At 61.3% G+C, this 16068-nt stretch overlaps 1 protein-coding gene across 3 annotated transcripts in view; it reads left to right on the forward strand.

The window, feature by feature from the left end:
• Positions 1-11073, forward strand: part of LOC134554146 (solute carrier family 12 member 5) — a 33057-nt gene extending 21984 nt beyond the window's left edge. The window contains exons 18-38 of one of the 3 annotated variants that reach the window (XM_063404542.1): positions 8-249; positions 328-539; positions 2423-2590; positions 3520-3618; positions 3786-3843; positions 4469-4643; positions 5487-5605; positions 5887-5985; positions 6077-6196; positions 6357-6461; positions 6550-6718; positions 7634-7829; positions 7910-8079; positions 8170-8301; positions 8458-8565; positions 8739-8861; positions 8941-9128; positions 9481-9495; positions 10061-10194; positions 10686-10794; positions 10934-11073. In XM_063404542.1, coding sequence (XP_063260612.1) covers positions 8-249; positions 328-539; positions 2423-2590; positions 3520-3618; positions 3786-3843; positions 4469-4643; positions 5487-5605; positions 5887-5985; positions 6077-6196; positions 6357-6461; positions 6550-6718; positions 7634-7829; positions 7910-8079; positions 8170-8301; positions 8458-8565; positions 8739-8861; positions 8941-9128; positions 9481-9495; positions 10061-10194; positions 10686-10777 — 2724 coding nt within the window. In that variant the 3' untranslated portion in view covers positions 10778-10794; positions 10934-11073. Of the gene's footprint in view, positions 1-7; positions 250-327; positions 540-2422; positions 2591-3519; positions 3619-3785; positions 3844-4468; positions 4644-5486; positions 5606-5886; positions 5986-6076; positions 6197-6356; positions 6462-6549; positions 6719-7633; positions 7830-7909; positions 8080-8169; positions 8302-8457; positions 8566-8738; positions 8862-8940; positions 9129-9480; positions 9496-10060; positions 10195-10685; positions 10824-10933 lie in introns of those variants that run through there. The other 2 variants (XM_063404544.1, XM_063404543.1) reach the window with 2 other exon arrangements.
• The last annotated feature ends 4995 nt before the right edge of the window (positions 11074-16068 follow it).

Genomic DNA, 16068 nt, shown 5'->3' on the forward strand with positions numbered 1-16068 from the left:
TTCCCAGGCTTATATCTTCCCGGCCATGGCCATCTTCAAGGCAGAGGATGCCAGCGGGGAGGCGGCGGCGATGCTCAACAACATGCGTGTGTACGGCACCTGTGTGCTGACCTGCATGGCCACTGTCGTGTTTGTGGGTGTCAAGTATGTCAACAAATTTGCCCTGGTCTTCTTGGGCTGTGTCATCCTCTCCATCCTTGCCATCTATGCTGGTGTAATCAAATCGGCCTTCGACCCACCAAGCTTCCCGTGAGTGTGGGATCCTGCAGGGATGTAGCAGGGCTGGAGCATGCAAATGCTGAGTGCTGAGTGTCGCTGTCCCCCCAGGATCTGCCTCCTGGGCAACAGGACCCTCTCACGCCACGGCTTCGACCTCTGCACCAAGATGGTTGTGGAGGGGAACGAGACGGTTGGCTCCAAGCTCTGGGAGCTTTTCTGCACCTCCCGCTTCCTCAATGCGACCTGTGATGAGTATTTCACCATGAACAACGTCACCGAGATCGAGGGCATCCCCGGCGCTGCCAGCGGCCTCATCCAAGGTGAGCACATGCCTACAGAGGCACGGGAACATGGGCATGGGCATGAGGGCATGGGAATGGAAGCACGCAGAAGGAGATGCGAGGGAGCTGTGGTGGGCAGTGGCTGTACCTCCTGGGCAGCTCTGCCAGCAGGGCTGGTGGAGGTGTGCTGTGGGAGGCTGTCCTAAGCATGGCTCCTCAGCCATGCCAGGTGTTGTGGGGGCAAACAGTGCTGGGTCCAGGTGAGAGGGCATGTGGGTGATCCCTGCTGGGGGCTGCTCTGCTCCTGAGACACAGTGAGCTGTGCTCATGCTGTGCCAGGCAGTAGGACAGACTCCTGCACCGGGTGACAGAGCAGGGCGCTGCAGCCACCTGCACACAGTCTGTGTCAGCCAGCGGGGTAGCTCAGCATGATGCCCAAAGGCTGGGGAGGAATAAATCCTCCCTCTGCTTCCTCTTGGCCTTTGGAAAGGCTGGTATTGATTTGAGGTTTTGAGAGAAGCGATCACCCCTTGGGGCCACTTAGCTGCTGTGGCTACAGCCATGCTGGGAGAGTGGCCAGGACCACAGAAATATGCATGAATTCGCTGGGAGGGGCCACTTATGACCTGTTTTTTTGGAGATGCTGGTATATGTGCCAGGTGCTCACGCTCAGCAGTGGGTGGCAGAGGCTGATGCTCTGTGCTACATTCACAGGGTGTCTGCAGACCCCCATGCTGGAGTGGTTTTTGGGATTCAGGAAAGCAGCAGAGCCATGAGCAGGATCGGTCCTTCCTGATGGCTGTGAGGCTGCCCCAGCCATCCTGCCCCGGTGTCTGCATGGACACAGGCATGGGAGCTCAGACTTGGCTAAGCACGTGGTGCTCAGGGCTGCAGCTGTGACTGTGATTAGTGGAGTGCAGTCACAGGGTGTTTGGGAGCCTTCCAATGGTGTCCTGCTCTGAGGTCTTTTGGGACAGATAAGGAGCTCCTGGCTCCTGGGTGGAACCTGCTCCTGTTGGCAATGGTGCTGCTGGGGAGGGGGTGCAGACCCCCACCCACCCAGCTGGGCTCTTTCAGCGCAATAGGAAGCAAACACTGCTGCACTGGAGGCATCAGGACAGAGCCAGGACCCCACTCTGGGGTGGCTGGTGACAAGGGTGGCTGGTCCAAGAGCATCTTGAGACAGGTGGCACGGTTTGACCCTGACAGAGGTGACTTGGGTTTGCTGTGCCCTAGGCGAGGGGTCTCTCTGTAGGGAGAAACACACATTTCTGGGAGGATGAGACAGGTGAGGCAAATAGGGGTTGCCAGCCCCATCTGTCACCTGTGAGCAGCCATGAAGGGGCCTCAGTGCTGAGGGCTGGTCCCTGGGAGCCCCTCTGCCCCTCCCTGCAGCCCCCCAGCAGTGACATGCCAAGGGCAGTTGCCTCTGCCCGCCCTGCCTGGTGCTGGCTGCTCTCCACTGCTCCAGTTTCTCCCTGCGATCTGTGGCCAAAGCAGCACGCGGAGGGACACTAAGCCTGTTACATCAGCCCCGCACTCATAATCCCATCAAAAACATTATCAAGTTACTTTGACACGATCCACTTCTCTTAAACCTGTGTTGATCAGCATTAATTATATTACCCTCTTAATTATTTGCTACTGCAATCCCGTGTCAGCTGCTCCAATATCTTGTGGGGATGCTGCCAGCAGCAGTATGAGCCTGCTCTGGTTGCCCACCTGTGCTGCCATCCTCACCCTCTGGTTGCCCACAGCCCCCCGTCTGCTGGCTGAGCCAGCTGCTCAGTGAGGCCGGGGAAGGGGAGGGAGAACCAGACACCCCCAGCTCCACCCCTGTGGGGTGGGGGTGCTGTGCTGGGTAAGGGGGCTTGCGGGCATCTCACACCAGCGACACTGCCCGGCCTTCTCCCTCCCCACAGAGAACCTTTGGAGCTCATACCTGACCAAGGGCGTGATCGTGGAGAAGCGGGGGCTGCCCTCCGTGAGCTCCCCCGACACCCCAGTGGACATGGACCAGCCCTACGTCTTCAGCGACATGACGTCCTACTTCACCCTGCTCGTCGGCATCTACTTCCCCTCGGTCACAGGTGGGAGTCCCCGCCGCGGGCACACGGGCCACGTGTCGCCGGGCGAGCTGGGCGGGCCCCACGTGTGCCACCCCCGCGGAGGGCGCGGCGGTGACAGCGGCGTCGCGGGGGCGGCTGGCCGCCATCGCCTCCCACGCAGCCGCCCGCGCTCCAGATCTGTCGGTGCCGCCCGGTGCGCGCTGACGTCCCGCCGCTTCGGTATTTTTAGCTCTCCGGGGGCAGAGGAGCCCCCCCGCCCCAGTCCCGCTGCCAAGCCGAGCGGGGCGCAGCCTCCGGGGCTCTCCTGCAGCTCCGCCGGGGTCAAGGCCGGCGGGAGCCCCGGGTTGCCCCGGGCATGGCGAGCGCTGGAGGGTCCGGCGTTGCGGGGTCCCCGGCAGCCGCTCAGCCTCCGCTGCCCTCCCTCCCGTTGCCCGTTCACCAGCAGGTCCCGGTTTCTGCAGGCCGCCCGTCCCCCGGTGCCGCGGGCTGTGGGGTCCCGGCCCGGCTGCCGCCGCGGCCGGAGCACGGGTCATCCCCCGGGCCGTGCTGAACCCGCCTGTGCAGCCGTGTCCCTGCGTAACCTCCTGCCCTCCCGGAGCAGCGTCGGGGCTGGACCCTGTCCTGCCCCTGCGGCAGCCACCGTTCCTGCTTGAGCTAATTAAGGGCTAATGAGACAAGGCACTTGAGAGCTTTTGAGCCTAATCCTTGAGTGGCCTCAGACTGCGGTTTGGGGTGGGGGTAAAGTGCTGGGGGGGATGAGAAGAGCAGGCTGGGTACCCCAAGCCGCAGCAGCGCCTTCTCCACTGCCCATCATGTCTACTTCCCATCCCGGGGCACACGGAGCCGTGCCCTGCTGTGCCCAGGGCTCACACGGTGCCTGGCATGAGGGTACCTGGGATGGGTATGGGCTGTAGCTCTGCTCCTCCTGACACCATCCCCTCTTTCCCCAGGCATCATGGCTGGCTCCAACCGCTCTGGAGACCTGCGGGATGCCCAGAAGTCCATCCCCACGGGCACCATCCTGGCCATTGCCACCACCTCTGCAGTCTGTATCCTTCAGGGCTTGCCTGAGCCTGGGCTGTGGGGCTGAGGGTGGGTGGGCTCTGCAGGGCAGATCAGCTCGGATGCTTCACTGGGCTAGGACAGAGTCCCAGCACCCCCCTGGCTAGGCAGGCAGGACTCTGCATCCTCCTGGCTCTCCTTGACTACCTGGCAGATATCAGCTCTGTTGTCCTCTTTGGAGCATGCATTGAGGGGGTCGTCCTGCGTGACAAGTGAGTGTCATGGGGGACATGGGGAGAGTCTGGCAGCCCCCAGAACATGCTGGGGCAGGGGCAGTCCCAGGGGCAGGCAGAGGTGTGGGGAAGGCTGCAGCCAGGGGGGCATTGAGGGGCATTGAGGGGCTCGTGGGTGTCATCGGGCAGGGGCGCTGCAGCCTGTAACAGACACTTGCGTGCACCCCAACCATCCATGTTTTACTGCATTTCTCCCCCTCCTGCAGTCAGACACTTGTTTGTCAACAAGCAGGGCTGCCTGCGCTCCTGCCTATCTGGGGCAGCCCTGCTTACCGCACGTGGCAGGTGACACTTCTGGGTCGCCAGCACCAACACAAACAGGATCCAACTGCATGCATCATCACTGTCCCCCCGGCACAGGGACAAGGAGTCCTGTCCCACACCTGCCCTTGCCCTTGGCCATGCTAACGGGATGAGGACAGACCCCTGGCAACCTCTGACCCTGCTCCATTGCTCGGCCCTTGAGGGGGTGGGCTCTTGCCATGTTGTGTCACATTGCCCCAAAGCGGTGTCATTGTGGGGGGCTGGGTTGTGCCACTGTGGTGCAGGTGCTTTTGGGGCTCGATCATGGGATGGAACCGCAGGTGATGCTGATGCCCCGCAGGTTTGGTGAGGCCGTCAATGGGAACCTGGTGGTTGGCACCCTGGCGTGGCCGTCCCCGTGGGTCATTGTCATTGGCTCGTTCTTCTCCACCTGTGGGGCCGGGTTGCAGAGTCTCACTGGAGCCCCCCGCCTCCTGCAAGCCATCTCCAGGGATGGGATCGTACCCTTCCTCAGGGTAGGTGACCCCCGAGTCCGGTGCTGCCCCACTCCGAGTGCCCACTGTGGATGCAGATCCCACCAGCACGGGAGATCGGTGGGAGCCCACCCTGCCTCCTCCCGGCACCGTCGCTGCCGGGGCAGCCCGACTCCCCTGCCCTCATCCCGCCGGCGCCGGCACCGGCTCCGCGGTGGGCGGCCGTGGTGGCTCTGGCTGCGGTATCGGTGGGAGGAGAGTGTCGGGAAAGGTCAGAATTCCCTCCCCCCCGCTGCCGTGCCGCTTCATATTTTATCTGCTCTCTGAAGACGCGTTCCCACAACCTCATCTCTCCAAATCCAACCCGACAGCTCCCCCCAGGGAAGAGCGGGCTAATTTTATCCTCCCTCCTTCTCCTTGCCAGCCCCAGCCCGAGCTCTCTCGCTCCGCCCGCACCCTCTAATGCGTCCGGACATGCGCCCCCGGCCCCCTGCCCGCCCCCCACAGCCACAGGAGGGGCCGCTCTCCCCCGGCACCGTGTCCGTCCCAGGCACAGGGTGCCCGGCTCTGCTGGCTGTGGCCAGGCTGTGAGCTGAGGCTCGTACCTGGTGAGGGTACAGAGGCTGCTGCGCTGGGTGTGGGGAGAGCCAGGGGATCTGCCGGGAACGGGACTGTCCTGTCAGCAGGAGCCAGCCCTGGGACTGCCACCCTGGCAGGTTCCAGCACGGGACATGTGCCAGCTCATGGCACCCAGTGTTGCCAGTCCCTGCTCCGCCAGGGCTGGGTATGTGGAAGGGCCCAGTCTCATCGGGCTGCACCGAGTGCCCTTGCCCAGGGCTACAGGGCACCACAGAGCCTGACGCTCCCCTCTCCCCCCACTTCCAGGTCTTCGGCCATGGCAAAGCCAACGGGGAGCCGACATGGGCCCTGCTGCTCACAGCCTGCATCTGCGAGATCGGGATCCTGATCGCCTCCCTGGACGAGGTGGCTCCCATCCTCTCCATGTAGGCAGCGTGCTGTCGACCCGCACCTTCACAAGCAGCGGGTGGCGAGTGTGGGTCTCTGCTCCTTGTGGGGGGAATGCGCCTGCTGCCCTGCCCCCTGCCTGGGAGGAGGGGGGCCCTGCAGGGACTCTGGGGTCCCATCTTGTCCAGCACTGATGCTTGGTTTCTCCGTGGCACTGTTTCTCTGTCCATCAGTGGGGCCTGCTCCAGCATTGGCCAGGAGAAGTGGAGGCTTCAGTCCCTCACTGTGTGCCCACTCAGCCCCCTACTCTCTCCTACAGGTTCTTCCTCATGTGCTACATGTTTGTCAACCTGGCGTGCGCGGTGCAAACGCTGCTGCGGACGCCCAACTGGCGGCCCCGCTTCCGCTACTACCACTGGTGAGCCGTGGGGTGGGGCAGGACAGGGACACCCCAGGACACCCTGGTGTGGGGATCCCAGGGCACACTGACCACTCTGTGCTCTCTGCAGGACCCTGTCCTTCCTGGGCATGAGCCTCTGCCTGGCCCTGATGTTCATCTGCTCCTGGTACTACGCACTGGTGGCCATGCTGATCGCTGGCCTCATCTACAAATACATTGAGTACCGCGGGTAAGGGAGCCCATGGCCCTGCAGGCCCTGGCCAGCCCCTCATGGGCACAGTGGCCTCTCAGCTCCCCTGGGCTGCTTGTGCCAGGATGCTCCAGGGTGCCAGTGTGGTGCTCTGTGGCCAGAGCCCTGGGCATCCCTTATGTGCTGCTGGTTCCTGCAGGGCGGAGAAGGAGTGGGGTGATGGGATCCGGGGCCTGTCCCTGAGTGCAGCCCGCTATGCCCTGCTGCGGCTGGAGGAAGGGCCCCCGCACACCAAGAACTGGAGGTAAGGCTGGGCAGGGAGATGGGGATCTGAGGGTGCCGGGGCAGGGACAGGCTGGGTGCGGGCACTGACTACAGGACCCTCCTTGCAGGCCGCAGCTGCTGGTCCTGGTCCGTGGGGACCAGGAGCAGAATGTGGTGCACCCGCAGCTCCTGTCCTTCACGTCGCAGCTCAAGGCCGGGAAGGGCCTCACTATCGTGGCCTCTGTGTTAGAAGGGACCTTCCTGGACAACCACCCTCAGGCGCAGAGGGCGGAGGAGGTGAGAACTGCCCGCACCAGGACAGGCTGTGCCAGCAGCAGGTGCTCCTGCTCCCCAGGTGCCCAGGGTTTTTTCTGCCCCATGGCCAGGGCTGGTGGCCTCAGATGGCCCAGAGAGCTTCAGAGTGGCATTAGGCAGAGCCTGAGGACTCCATGCTTTCCTGGTGCTCACAGCACTGCAGGCACCTCTGGACCCCTCTTCCCCTCCAAGACACCAGAGATGCTGGCACCAGCCAAGCACTGGTCCCAGTCTTGGCCAGCTGCTGCAGGCCTTGGCACAGTATGGCACATCACATCACAGCACAGTGCCCAGCCAGGGGCTGCTGTGCTGCTGGGCTGAGAGGATTCCACAGCCCTCAAGCCTCACCACAGTCTCTGTGGCCCTGGTGCCAGGCAAGGTGGGAGACAAGCCTTTCCCCGCCAGAGTGAGAGCACTCTCCACCCCCTGCCCCCGCGGGGCGGCACATTAATGAGATTAAGCCCTCGGAAGCAAACAGTTTCTCTCCCATGCAGACATGTTATAATTTCTCTGAGTAAATAACTCTAATTGCTGCTCTGCCGCCTGTCAGAGCCCTGGCACAAGGACACCCTCCACTCTGCATGGTGCAGAGCCATGTGCCAGCTCTGTGCACCACTGGGTATCACCCCCCTGGCCCGGAGCCACTGGGCCCTGTGGGACCCAGAGACCCAGGCACCCTGTGAGAACCTGCACCCCACGGCCTGCACCCTCCACCTCATTCTCTGCAGCCCCCATTCTATACCCTGTACCCCACAGTTTGCACCCTGTACCCCACACCCTACACCATGTACCTCATCTGGTCTGGGTTGTGCCACTGCTGGGCCTGGAAGCTGCTGTGCCCATGATCCATGCCCATCCCTGAGGCCCTGGGATCTCTGACCTCCCTCTCCCTTGCAGTCCATCCGGCGCCTGATGGAAGCAGAGAAGGTGAAAGGCTTTTGTCAGGTGGTGATCTCCTCTAACCTGCGGGATGGCATGTCCCACCTCATCCAGTCCAGCGGGCTGGGGGGGCTGCAGCACAACACAGTGCTGGTGGGCTGGCCCCGCAGCTGGCGCCAGAAGGAGGACCACCAGACCTGGAGGAACTTCATTGGTAGGCACCGTGGAGGGTGGGCACTGCCGGGCTGGGGGGGCTGCAAGCTGCCCTGGCTGACGTGGCCCTTCCCCTCCCAGAGTTGGTGCGAGAGACCACAGCTGGGCACCTGGCCTTGCTGGTGGCCAAGAATGTTGCCATGTTTCCGGGCAACCAGGAGCGGTTCTCGGAGGGCCACATCGACGTCTGGTGGATTGTCCATGATGGGGGGATGCTGATGCTGCTGCCCTTCCTCCTGAGGCAGCACAAGGTAGGCTGGGCCCTGCAGTGCTGGGCCCTGCAGTGCAGGGCTGGGGCTGTCCCTGTCGAGCCGTGCCCAAGCCTCCCCTGTCCCTTGCAGGTGTGGCGTAAGTGCAAGATGCGCATCTTCACGGTGGCACAGATGGATGACAACAGCATCCAGATGAAGAAGGACCTGACCACATTCCTGTACCACCTGCGCATCACCGCAGAGGTGGAGGTGGTGGAGATGGTGAGTACTGGGACAGGGCATGAGCTGCAGTCAGGGATGCTGTGCATGGGAGAGCCAGACAGAGCCTGACATGGGGCACATAGCACCATGGGGGGACATGCTGGCCCATGCTGGGACAGCTTACCTTGCCCCAAATTTCTCCTCTTCCCCCCACAGCATGAGAGTGACATCTCTGCCTACACCTATGAGAAGACACTGGTGATGGAGCAGCGTTCCCAGATCCTCAAACAAATGCACCTCACCAAGAATGAGCGGGAGCGGGAGGTGAGGCTACAGGACAGGCTGGGTGGGCTCTGACCCCTGTGGTGGCTCTGATGAGAACCAAGCTGCCCTGCAGCTCTGTGTGCTCATTGCGATGGAGAACTGGGCCTCAGGCTAGGCTCTGCCCAGCCAAGCCCTCCTGTGCCCCACTCCCATTGCTGACCCCTACCACACAGATCCAGAGCATCACGGATGAGTCCCGTGGCTCCATCCGGCGCAAGAACCCGGCCAACACACGCCTGCGCCTGAACGTCCCCGAGGAGCAGGCTGCTGACGGCGAGGAGAAGCCAGAGGAGGAGGTGAGGGGTTGTACCGAGACACGGCCATGCAGGTAGCTGGTCCCAGGCCCTGCCCACCATTCCCCTCTTCCCTCTGCAGGTCCAACTAATCCATGACAAGAACGCCACCACCTTCTCCAGCAGCTCCCAGTCCCCTGGTGATGAGGTGGAGGCAGCCCCTGAGAAGGTGCATCTCACCTGGACCAAGGAGAAGTCCGTTGCTGAGAAGAACAAGAGCAAGAGCCCTGTCAGCCCTGAGGGCATCAAGGACTTCTTCAACATGAAGCCGTATGGCCCCCCATGCTGCCACCTTGTCCCACACATGCCCTGTGATTCTGGTTGTCCCTGCCTGCCCCAGCCAGGCCGGTGCAGGCAGGGCCTCGGCAGCACCAGCTTGATCCTTGCCCTGAGGAGTGGTCAGACAGCCTGGGTGCTCTGAGTGCACTCTTGTGGAGGGGCTGGGGGCAAGTGGGGAGGGGCCCCTGTGTAGAACTGTACTGGCAAGGGATGGGGCAAGGGATGGGGTGCCCAGGCTGGGTGTGCTGCAGGGAGTGGGGGTGCACCCAGCTTGGTGTTCACCACGTCTCTCTCTCTCTCCCTCTCTCTCTCTCTCTCACCGACCCCATCACGCTCCTGGCAGGGAGTGGGAAAACCTGTAAGTCTATGTTTGGCAGGGTGCCGGGGCTGGGTTGGAGGGAGCTGGGTTGTGCTCGTGGGGCAGCATGATGGGAGCCATCAGGGTTGCCCCTGTGCAGGAGGGCGGCTCAGTGAGCCATGACAGCTGCAGTGCCAGACAGTTCACCCGGGCAGCGTGCGGCAGCTCTGGCTGCCAGCCCTGTGCACCGTGGACTGCCCGCACCACACGCTCCTTGTCTGCCCTGCTATGCTGCCAGCAGCTCCCTGCAAGCCTGGGCTCAGGCACCCACGGTGACACTCGTGCTGTCTGCTCCTGCTCACTCCCACGCAGCCTGGCCCCGAGCAGCCGTGGTTGCCACTGCCCATGGGCACTGTGCATGCCCCTGTGGCTTCATGGCCACCAGTGCAGGCTCAGAGTCACCAGCGCAGTGCTTGGCAAAGCTTTCTGCACCCCGAGTTTGTGCTGCAGCCCAGTCTGGACTGCTGTAGGGCAGGAGGCCAGTGTGCCTGTGGCCCCTTGGGCCTGGCGTGGGGCTGGAGGCTGACTGTGCCTGTCCTGTGCCCACACATGCTGTCGCCCGCAGGAACCAGTCCAACGTGCGGAGGATGCACACAGCTGTGAAGCTCAATGAGGTGATCGTGAAGAAGTCCCAGGACGCCAAGCTGGTCCTGCTGAACATGCCAGGGCCTCCCCGTAACCGGAAAGGGGATGAGAACTGTATCCTTCCTGTGGGGCCAGTCGTCAAAACCCCTCTATGCCAGGGTACCAGGGTTCATGTCTTCCCCAAAACTGGTGGGTCTTTTAGGCAAGTGCCAGGAGGCACAGGTCTAGTTCCTGAGTTGGACCTCCACATCTCCTGCTCCTGGCTGGGTCCAGCAGCTGTCATTGGCACCAGCCTACCCCTCCCACATGTGACAGGTGATGGGACAACATGACATTGCCCCTACACCCACGAGTGCAATGCACATGACAGGGGCCCGGGCAGAAGTCTGTGGGGCTCAGCCATCTGCTGGCTCAGTCACCATCCCCATCACACAGCACCAGCACGGGTGGGCTTCCCTGCCCCCTTGGCTAGGGACTGACCCCACCAGCTCCTGGCTCTGGTGTGGAAGTGTCAGTGCTGCAGGCTCATCTGGGGCTGGGCAGGGATGGCACAGGGCTGTCCCTACATTCCGGTGTGAAGTTTGTCCTCCTTGACAGCTGTGCAGACATGGAGTTTCTGGAGGTGCTGACAGAGCATCTGGACAGAGTGCTCCTGGTGCGTGGTGGGGGCCGGGAGGTCATCACCATCTACTCCTGAAAGACGGCGCGAGAGAGGTTTGTCTGCACACTGAGAGCCCCGCCACCCCTTTGCACCGCGCTCCCGGAGGGGAGGAGGGAAGGCCGGATGGCAGCCGGTGCGCAGAACCTTCTCCTGGCTTTGGCCGTGCCCCTGATCTCTCCATTCGAACTGCAGCACCAGATCTTCCGGGAGCATCCAGCACCAGAGCAGCTGTTCCTCATTGCAACACCACAGCACTGCTGTCCTTGTTTATATATAAATATATACAGTGAACCGCGGACTGAGCACCAGAGCTCGGCGCTGCCGCCGCCGCCTGCCCTGGCGGGGCCAGCCCCGCCGCCAGCCCCAGCACTGCCGCTGCAGCCCCTGGCCGGGCAGGAGGGCGGGCAGGAGGCGGACCTTGGCCCCACCGTGCTGCTACTCCTGCACAGACTCGGCTGGACGCGCCCGTGCCCCGTGCCCGCCGCCTGCGGGGCGCTGCGAGGAGAGAGGCCCGCAGCGCTCCCCTCGCCGGACGCTCCGTCCCCGCCTCCGGCAGCGCCCGGGGCTGCCTCCCGCGGCCCTGCAGCCCCGCCGCCCCTCACCGCCCGGACAGCCCCGACAGCCCCGCCTCGCCTCGACACCGCCGGCTCTGGAGACCGCGGGCTGAGCTTGAGAAGACGCAGCACGATGGTTTGGAGGAGGCAGAGGGGGGAGGGCGGCTGTGTGGGGTCAGGGGCTGGAGCACAGCAAGGCCGTGAGAGCAGGAGCCCTGACCTAGGGTGGTTGCGGGTGTTCCCTGTGCCCCCTGCCTGACTCCAGGCTCTCTTTTCCCTGACTCTCCCTGGCTCTCCAGGAGCCGCGGTGCCGGGAGCCGCAGAGGCCCTGCCATGAGCAGCGTGAGCCTCTCCGGCGGCTGGAGCCGCACGGCTGCTGGGGACTCCCGAGGCACCAGTGCCTGGCACAGGGTGTCCCGGAGCCCCACCCTGCTCCCCCACCGCACTCAACTGGGGGCTCTCAGGGCCCAGCACCAGCCAGCCCGGCTGGCCCCAGCACCTGCACATGTGTCTGGGTCCCCCCGTGTCCCGCTGCACTCCCTGCTGCTCCCCAGGGCTTCGCTGCTAACCCAGCCCTGGCCGCGGCCCCAGGCAGTCGCAGATGCTGCCGGGGGCTGTAGGACAGTCTGGATCTGTGTGTATTTTTAACATATGCAAAGGCTGTTTGCTGATCTGACCAGCAAGACGTCACAGTGAGGAGGGGGCTGTAGGGGTCCCACTGCCCCCCCCGGCATCATGACACTCCCTCGCCCGGCTGGCCAGGGCAGCGCAGGCATCAGCCACGCCACAGCCGCCAGCCCCCGGGGCAGATCAAACACCTCTTATCTTTGGCAGCAGCTGCAGGGTCGCCCCCGCCGCCGTCCCTCCCCAACCCCACCCCCAGCATCTCTCACAGAAGAGAAACTGAGGCGCTTTTAACAAATGTGAACGGTTCCACGAACCACGCAGGAAGCGGTGCGAGGGCAGCAGGGTGCCGCTGGCGCCCGCCCCAGCCCCATGTACATAGTGTACATAATACAGTACGTGTATTTTTAAAGTGATCATATTTATGTTAATAGAACCAGATGAAGTCTATATATAGAGATCTATATCTATTCTGAGAGATGCAGGGCTCTGCTAGCACCAGGCCGCAGGGACGGGGAGCTGAGCCGGGCTGCTCCTGCACAGACCAGGAGCCCATCCGTCGCACCGAGAGCTCCAGAGTGGTGGTGGAGGCTGCAGCCTTCCCCGGCCACCAGCAGCCCCTGGGAAAGGGCCAGGTCGCAGGTTTATTCTCTTCTCAATTTAGCTTCTTAAGAGTTTTCAGGGAAAAGAAGTCACAGACTTTTCTGAACTTGTTTCACAGCAGACTTGAGCTTCCACTCAAAGTGCAGCCTGCTAAGAGTTGCCCTCTCCCGGCAGCGCTGGTGGCTTTGTGCCAGCCTGGGCCCTGGGGCAGCACTTTTTCCCTGGCCAGAGCTGAGCCCCTATGCTGAAGCACTCGCCCCCTCAGCCCCTCCAGACGCTCCCCAGTGCTGCTCTGCACTGCAGCAGGCGCAGGGGGAGCGGGTGCTGCTACAGCATCCCCACAGGTGTCTGTCCAGGCAGTGGCTGCCTCCTGCCTGGCACAGACAGCCCTGACTGGTCCCAGCTCCCTGACCACCCAACTCCCTGCCAACCTTGACTCCTGCCTCCTTGAGAACAGGAAACCCCCCCTGAACCGGCCACTCCAGCCCCTGCTCCCTTTCAGAGCTCCTCTACTCCAGGTCCAGGCCAAAGTTATTCGGGGATGCTTAGATAAAAAGCAGTGGGTTTTTTGATGTTGGATTTTTTTTTTTTTGCTATAAGATACTACTTGGACACACTCCTAGACCAAAACCAAGCCCCAGCTGCACATCTGTGCCTGCTCATACCTTGCTCCTACATTTCCATCACTCCCGAAGTGCCTCCCTTCTCTCCAGGAGCAGTCCCAGTCACAGCCAGACTTTCTGCCAGGGTAGCTCGGCTGCCTGTGTAGCTGCAGGTCCGTGTCACAGACGCTGCTGTGGAAGCCGCTCCCACAGGCACGGGGAGCTCAGCATTTACAGGGGGACTGTCAGGCTGAGCTGAGACCTGGCTTCAGCACAGGAGCTCAGGGCTGACGAGTGGTACAGATGGACAGGGCAGGACTTTCCAGTCCTGCTGCTGCCTCAGCAGCCCGGGAGCTGTGAGAAGAGCAGCTAGGGGTCTGCACGTGAAAAGTTCCTTTAGTTTTGGGAAGGGCAGCCCATGGGAACCAGCATTTGCCAGTGTCTAGCTGCTCTGCCCCTTGGAACTGGCCCTATACCACCATACACAAGCTCACGGGCTGTTTCTAGCCTCCCAAAATTATTTGAGGCACTTCAGCAGCAGCGGGGGAGGCACAGCAGCCTGCCCACACAGCTCATGTGTTAGCACCATGTTGTTGGGCCTCGAGCACTTGCCAGCTGCTCTGCCTCTTCACAAGATGCCACTCACTCCCTGCAGTTGCCCTCTAATCACAGTTTGGCTGCTGCCCCCTGTGCTGCTGGGCCTGAGGCAGCGAGCACAGTCCCCTCCTGCCCTGGCACATGACACAGGGCACAGGGCAGGTTATGCACAGTCTCTGCTGAGCATGAAGACAGCACTCATCCTTACAGCATCAGGTGAGAGGGTTGGTTGCAGGTACAGGGCAGCCAGGAATGACATTTGCAGAGCAGCGGTGAGAGCAGCCAGGGCACACTTCTGACAGGTTTGCTTCATCCTTCCAGCATCACCAGTGGATCCATTCTCCTCAGCATCACTTCCACCCTGATGGCAAAGCCATGGTCCCGGCTCCCCCAGGGAGTAGGCAGGCCATTCCTTTCCATCAGTACTGCTGAAAAAAGGCATTCCCCTTCCCCATCCTTCAGCCAGAGCAGGGGCACAGCTCTGGACAGAGTCAGGGCTGCTCCCACACCCCTGCCAGGCAGTTTGGCTGTGGCAAGACAGGAGCTGGTTTCCACAGTGTGTCCCCTCGCTGTCGGCTGGAGAGGGCCAGTTTTAGCAGACAGCACTGCATGTTAGTTTACAAACCCAGCCCTGCACGTTTGGCCTCTGTGAGTGTTCAGTTTCCCCATGGAGCACCCTTCTGCCGCTCCACCGTGGTGAAGACAGTGTCCTCCTCTGGTAGACATGCAAGTTCCTCCTTGGCACATGCGCAGACATGGTCCAGTTTTTGTTCCAGATAGGAAGGTCTTGACCCCCCAGTTTGTTTTACAGGCAGGCTGCTGCTGGAGCAGCATTAAGCAGCACAACCCACAGGAGGGTGGGCTGGAGTGTGGCCACAGCTGGCAGGGAGTGTTCAGCCAGCACACAGCGCTGGTGGCATGTGCTCCAGTCCCTGCTTCAAGAGGGCCAAGCAGCCCTGGCCCCTGTGAGTGGCAGTGGGCAGCTCAGGTCACTGTGGAGGGCAGCTCAGGTCGCTGTGGAGGGCAGCTCAGGTCGCTGTGGCCACCACGCAGCACAGGCAGCAAGCCACAGGGCAGCAGGGATAGGAGGCACAGGCAGCATCCAGCCTAGGCAGGTGCTGGTCCGTGGCTGGACGAGAGGAAGGACAAGAGACTGCACAAGGGCAAGAGTTGCACTAGAAGAGTCAAGACCCTCCTCTGTGTAGCAGGACTAAAAACCAGCAGAAAGACCGAACGGTCTGAGACCTGCTGGTTACAACACTTTCTGTGCTACATGTGCAATATATTTGTTATGAATGTTATCACAAAGTCGGTTCATTCAATACTCTTTTAATCACTGTAGCTAGATGTTCTCTGTCCATTCAAGTGACTTTTATTCGAGTGCAATATTTCAATAGACATGTAGTGACCTAGAATGCTTTGTGTTTTAGAGAATCTGTGTGCAGAGCAATGCAATTAAGTTTAAAACCTTGTAAATAAAACAGGTTGCAAACCAAAAAAACACCCTTATTAGGCTTGCATTTAATTTCTGTGTGTTTCAGTGTTGTGCATTAGGCCGCCTCGGTGCAGACCCCGTGTTCTCTGTGCAGGTGTTCATGGAGGAGTGGCTCCTCAGCTGTTGAATGCTCCCTGTTACTGCTTTACTGCTTTACCTGTATTCATTTTTCTAGACTCCTGTCTGCACAAAATGCAATAAATGAATTTTATTACACCCTTCACTATTGCACGGGGACTTTTCACTTGCTTCCAGGGCTCCACAGCTATTTTGCACCATTTCCACCACATGGCGCAAGCCCTGACAGGGTGCAGATTGCAGAAGAAGCAAAGCACAAGGAAAGGAACAGTTTCTCCAAAGGGATGCAGTTCCCACATTTCACCTGGCAAATTTCTGGTCACCCCAGCTAAAGTGCTCTACCTGGCTGCAGGACTGTAGAGGCAGAGAAAGGGATCTAACAGGGAGAGAGACAGCAGACAGACACACTGCTGTCCAGACTCAGCCTGTGGGGTGATGGTAGCATGAAGTTATGGGATGCCAGTGCTGAAGGCACAGGGACTTGCAGCCCTGACCTTATGCTGGCTTGTGGCACTGACCCAGACCCGTCCCTCCCACCAGTCACCAGAGGTTTTGGACCCCTCACATCAGCTGTGCCACTCCACGTCTCCCAGCCTGAGGCCACCCCAGTGCTGTGCAAGAGTCAGGGCCTGTGAGGTCCACACACATTCTGCTTAGCATCTGGTGTGGGGATTCAAGCACAGCTTATCCAGGGGAGGAGAGTAACAGCAAACACAGTGGAATGAGTGAATGATTGTATTCTGAGAGTACTCAAGTGTCAAAAAATGCAACATG

The sequence above is a fragment of the Prinia subflava genome, chromosome 8 (genome assembly GCF_021018805.1).
Source record: "Prinia subflava isolate CZ2003 ecotype Zambia chromosome 8, Cam_Psub_1.2, whole genome shotgun sequence".
In the NCBI taxonomy this organism is placed as follows: Eukaryota; Metazoa; Chordata; class Aves; order Passeriformes; family Cisticolidae; genus Prinia; species Prinia subflava.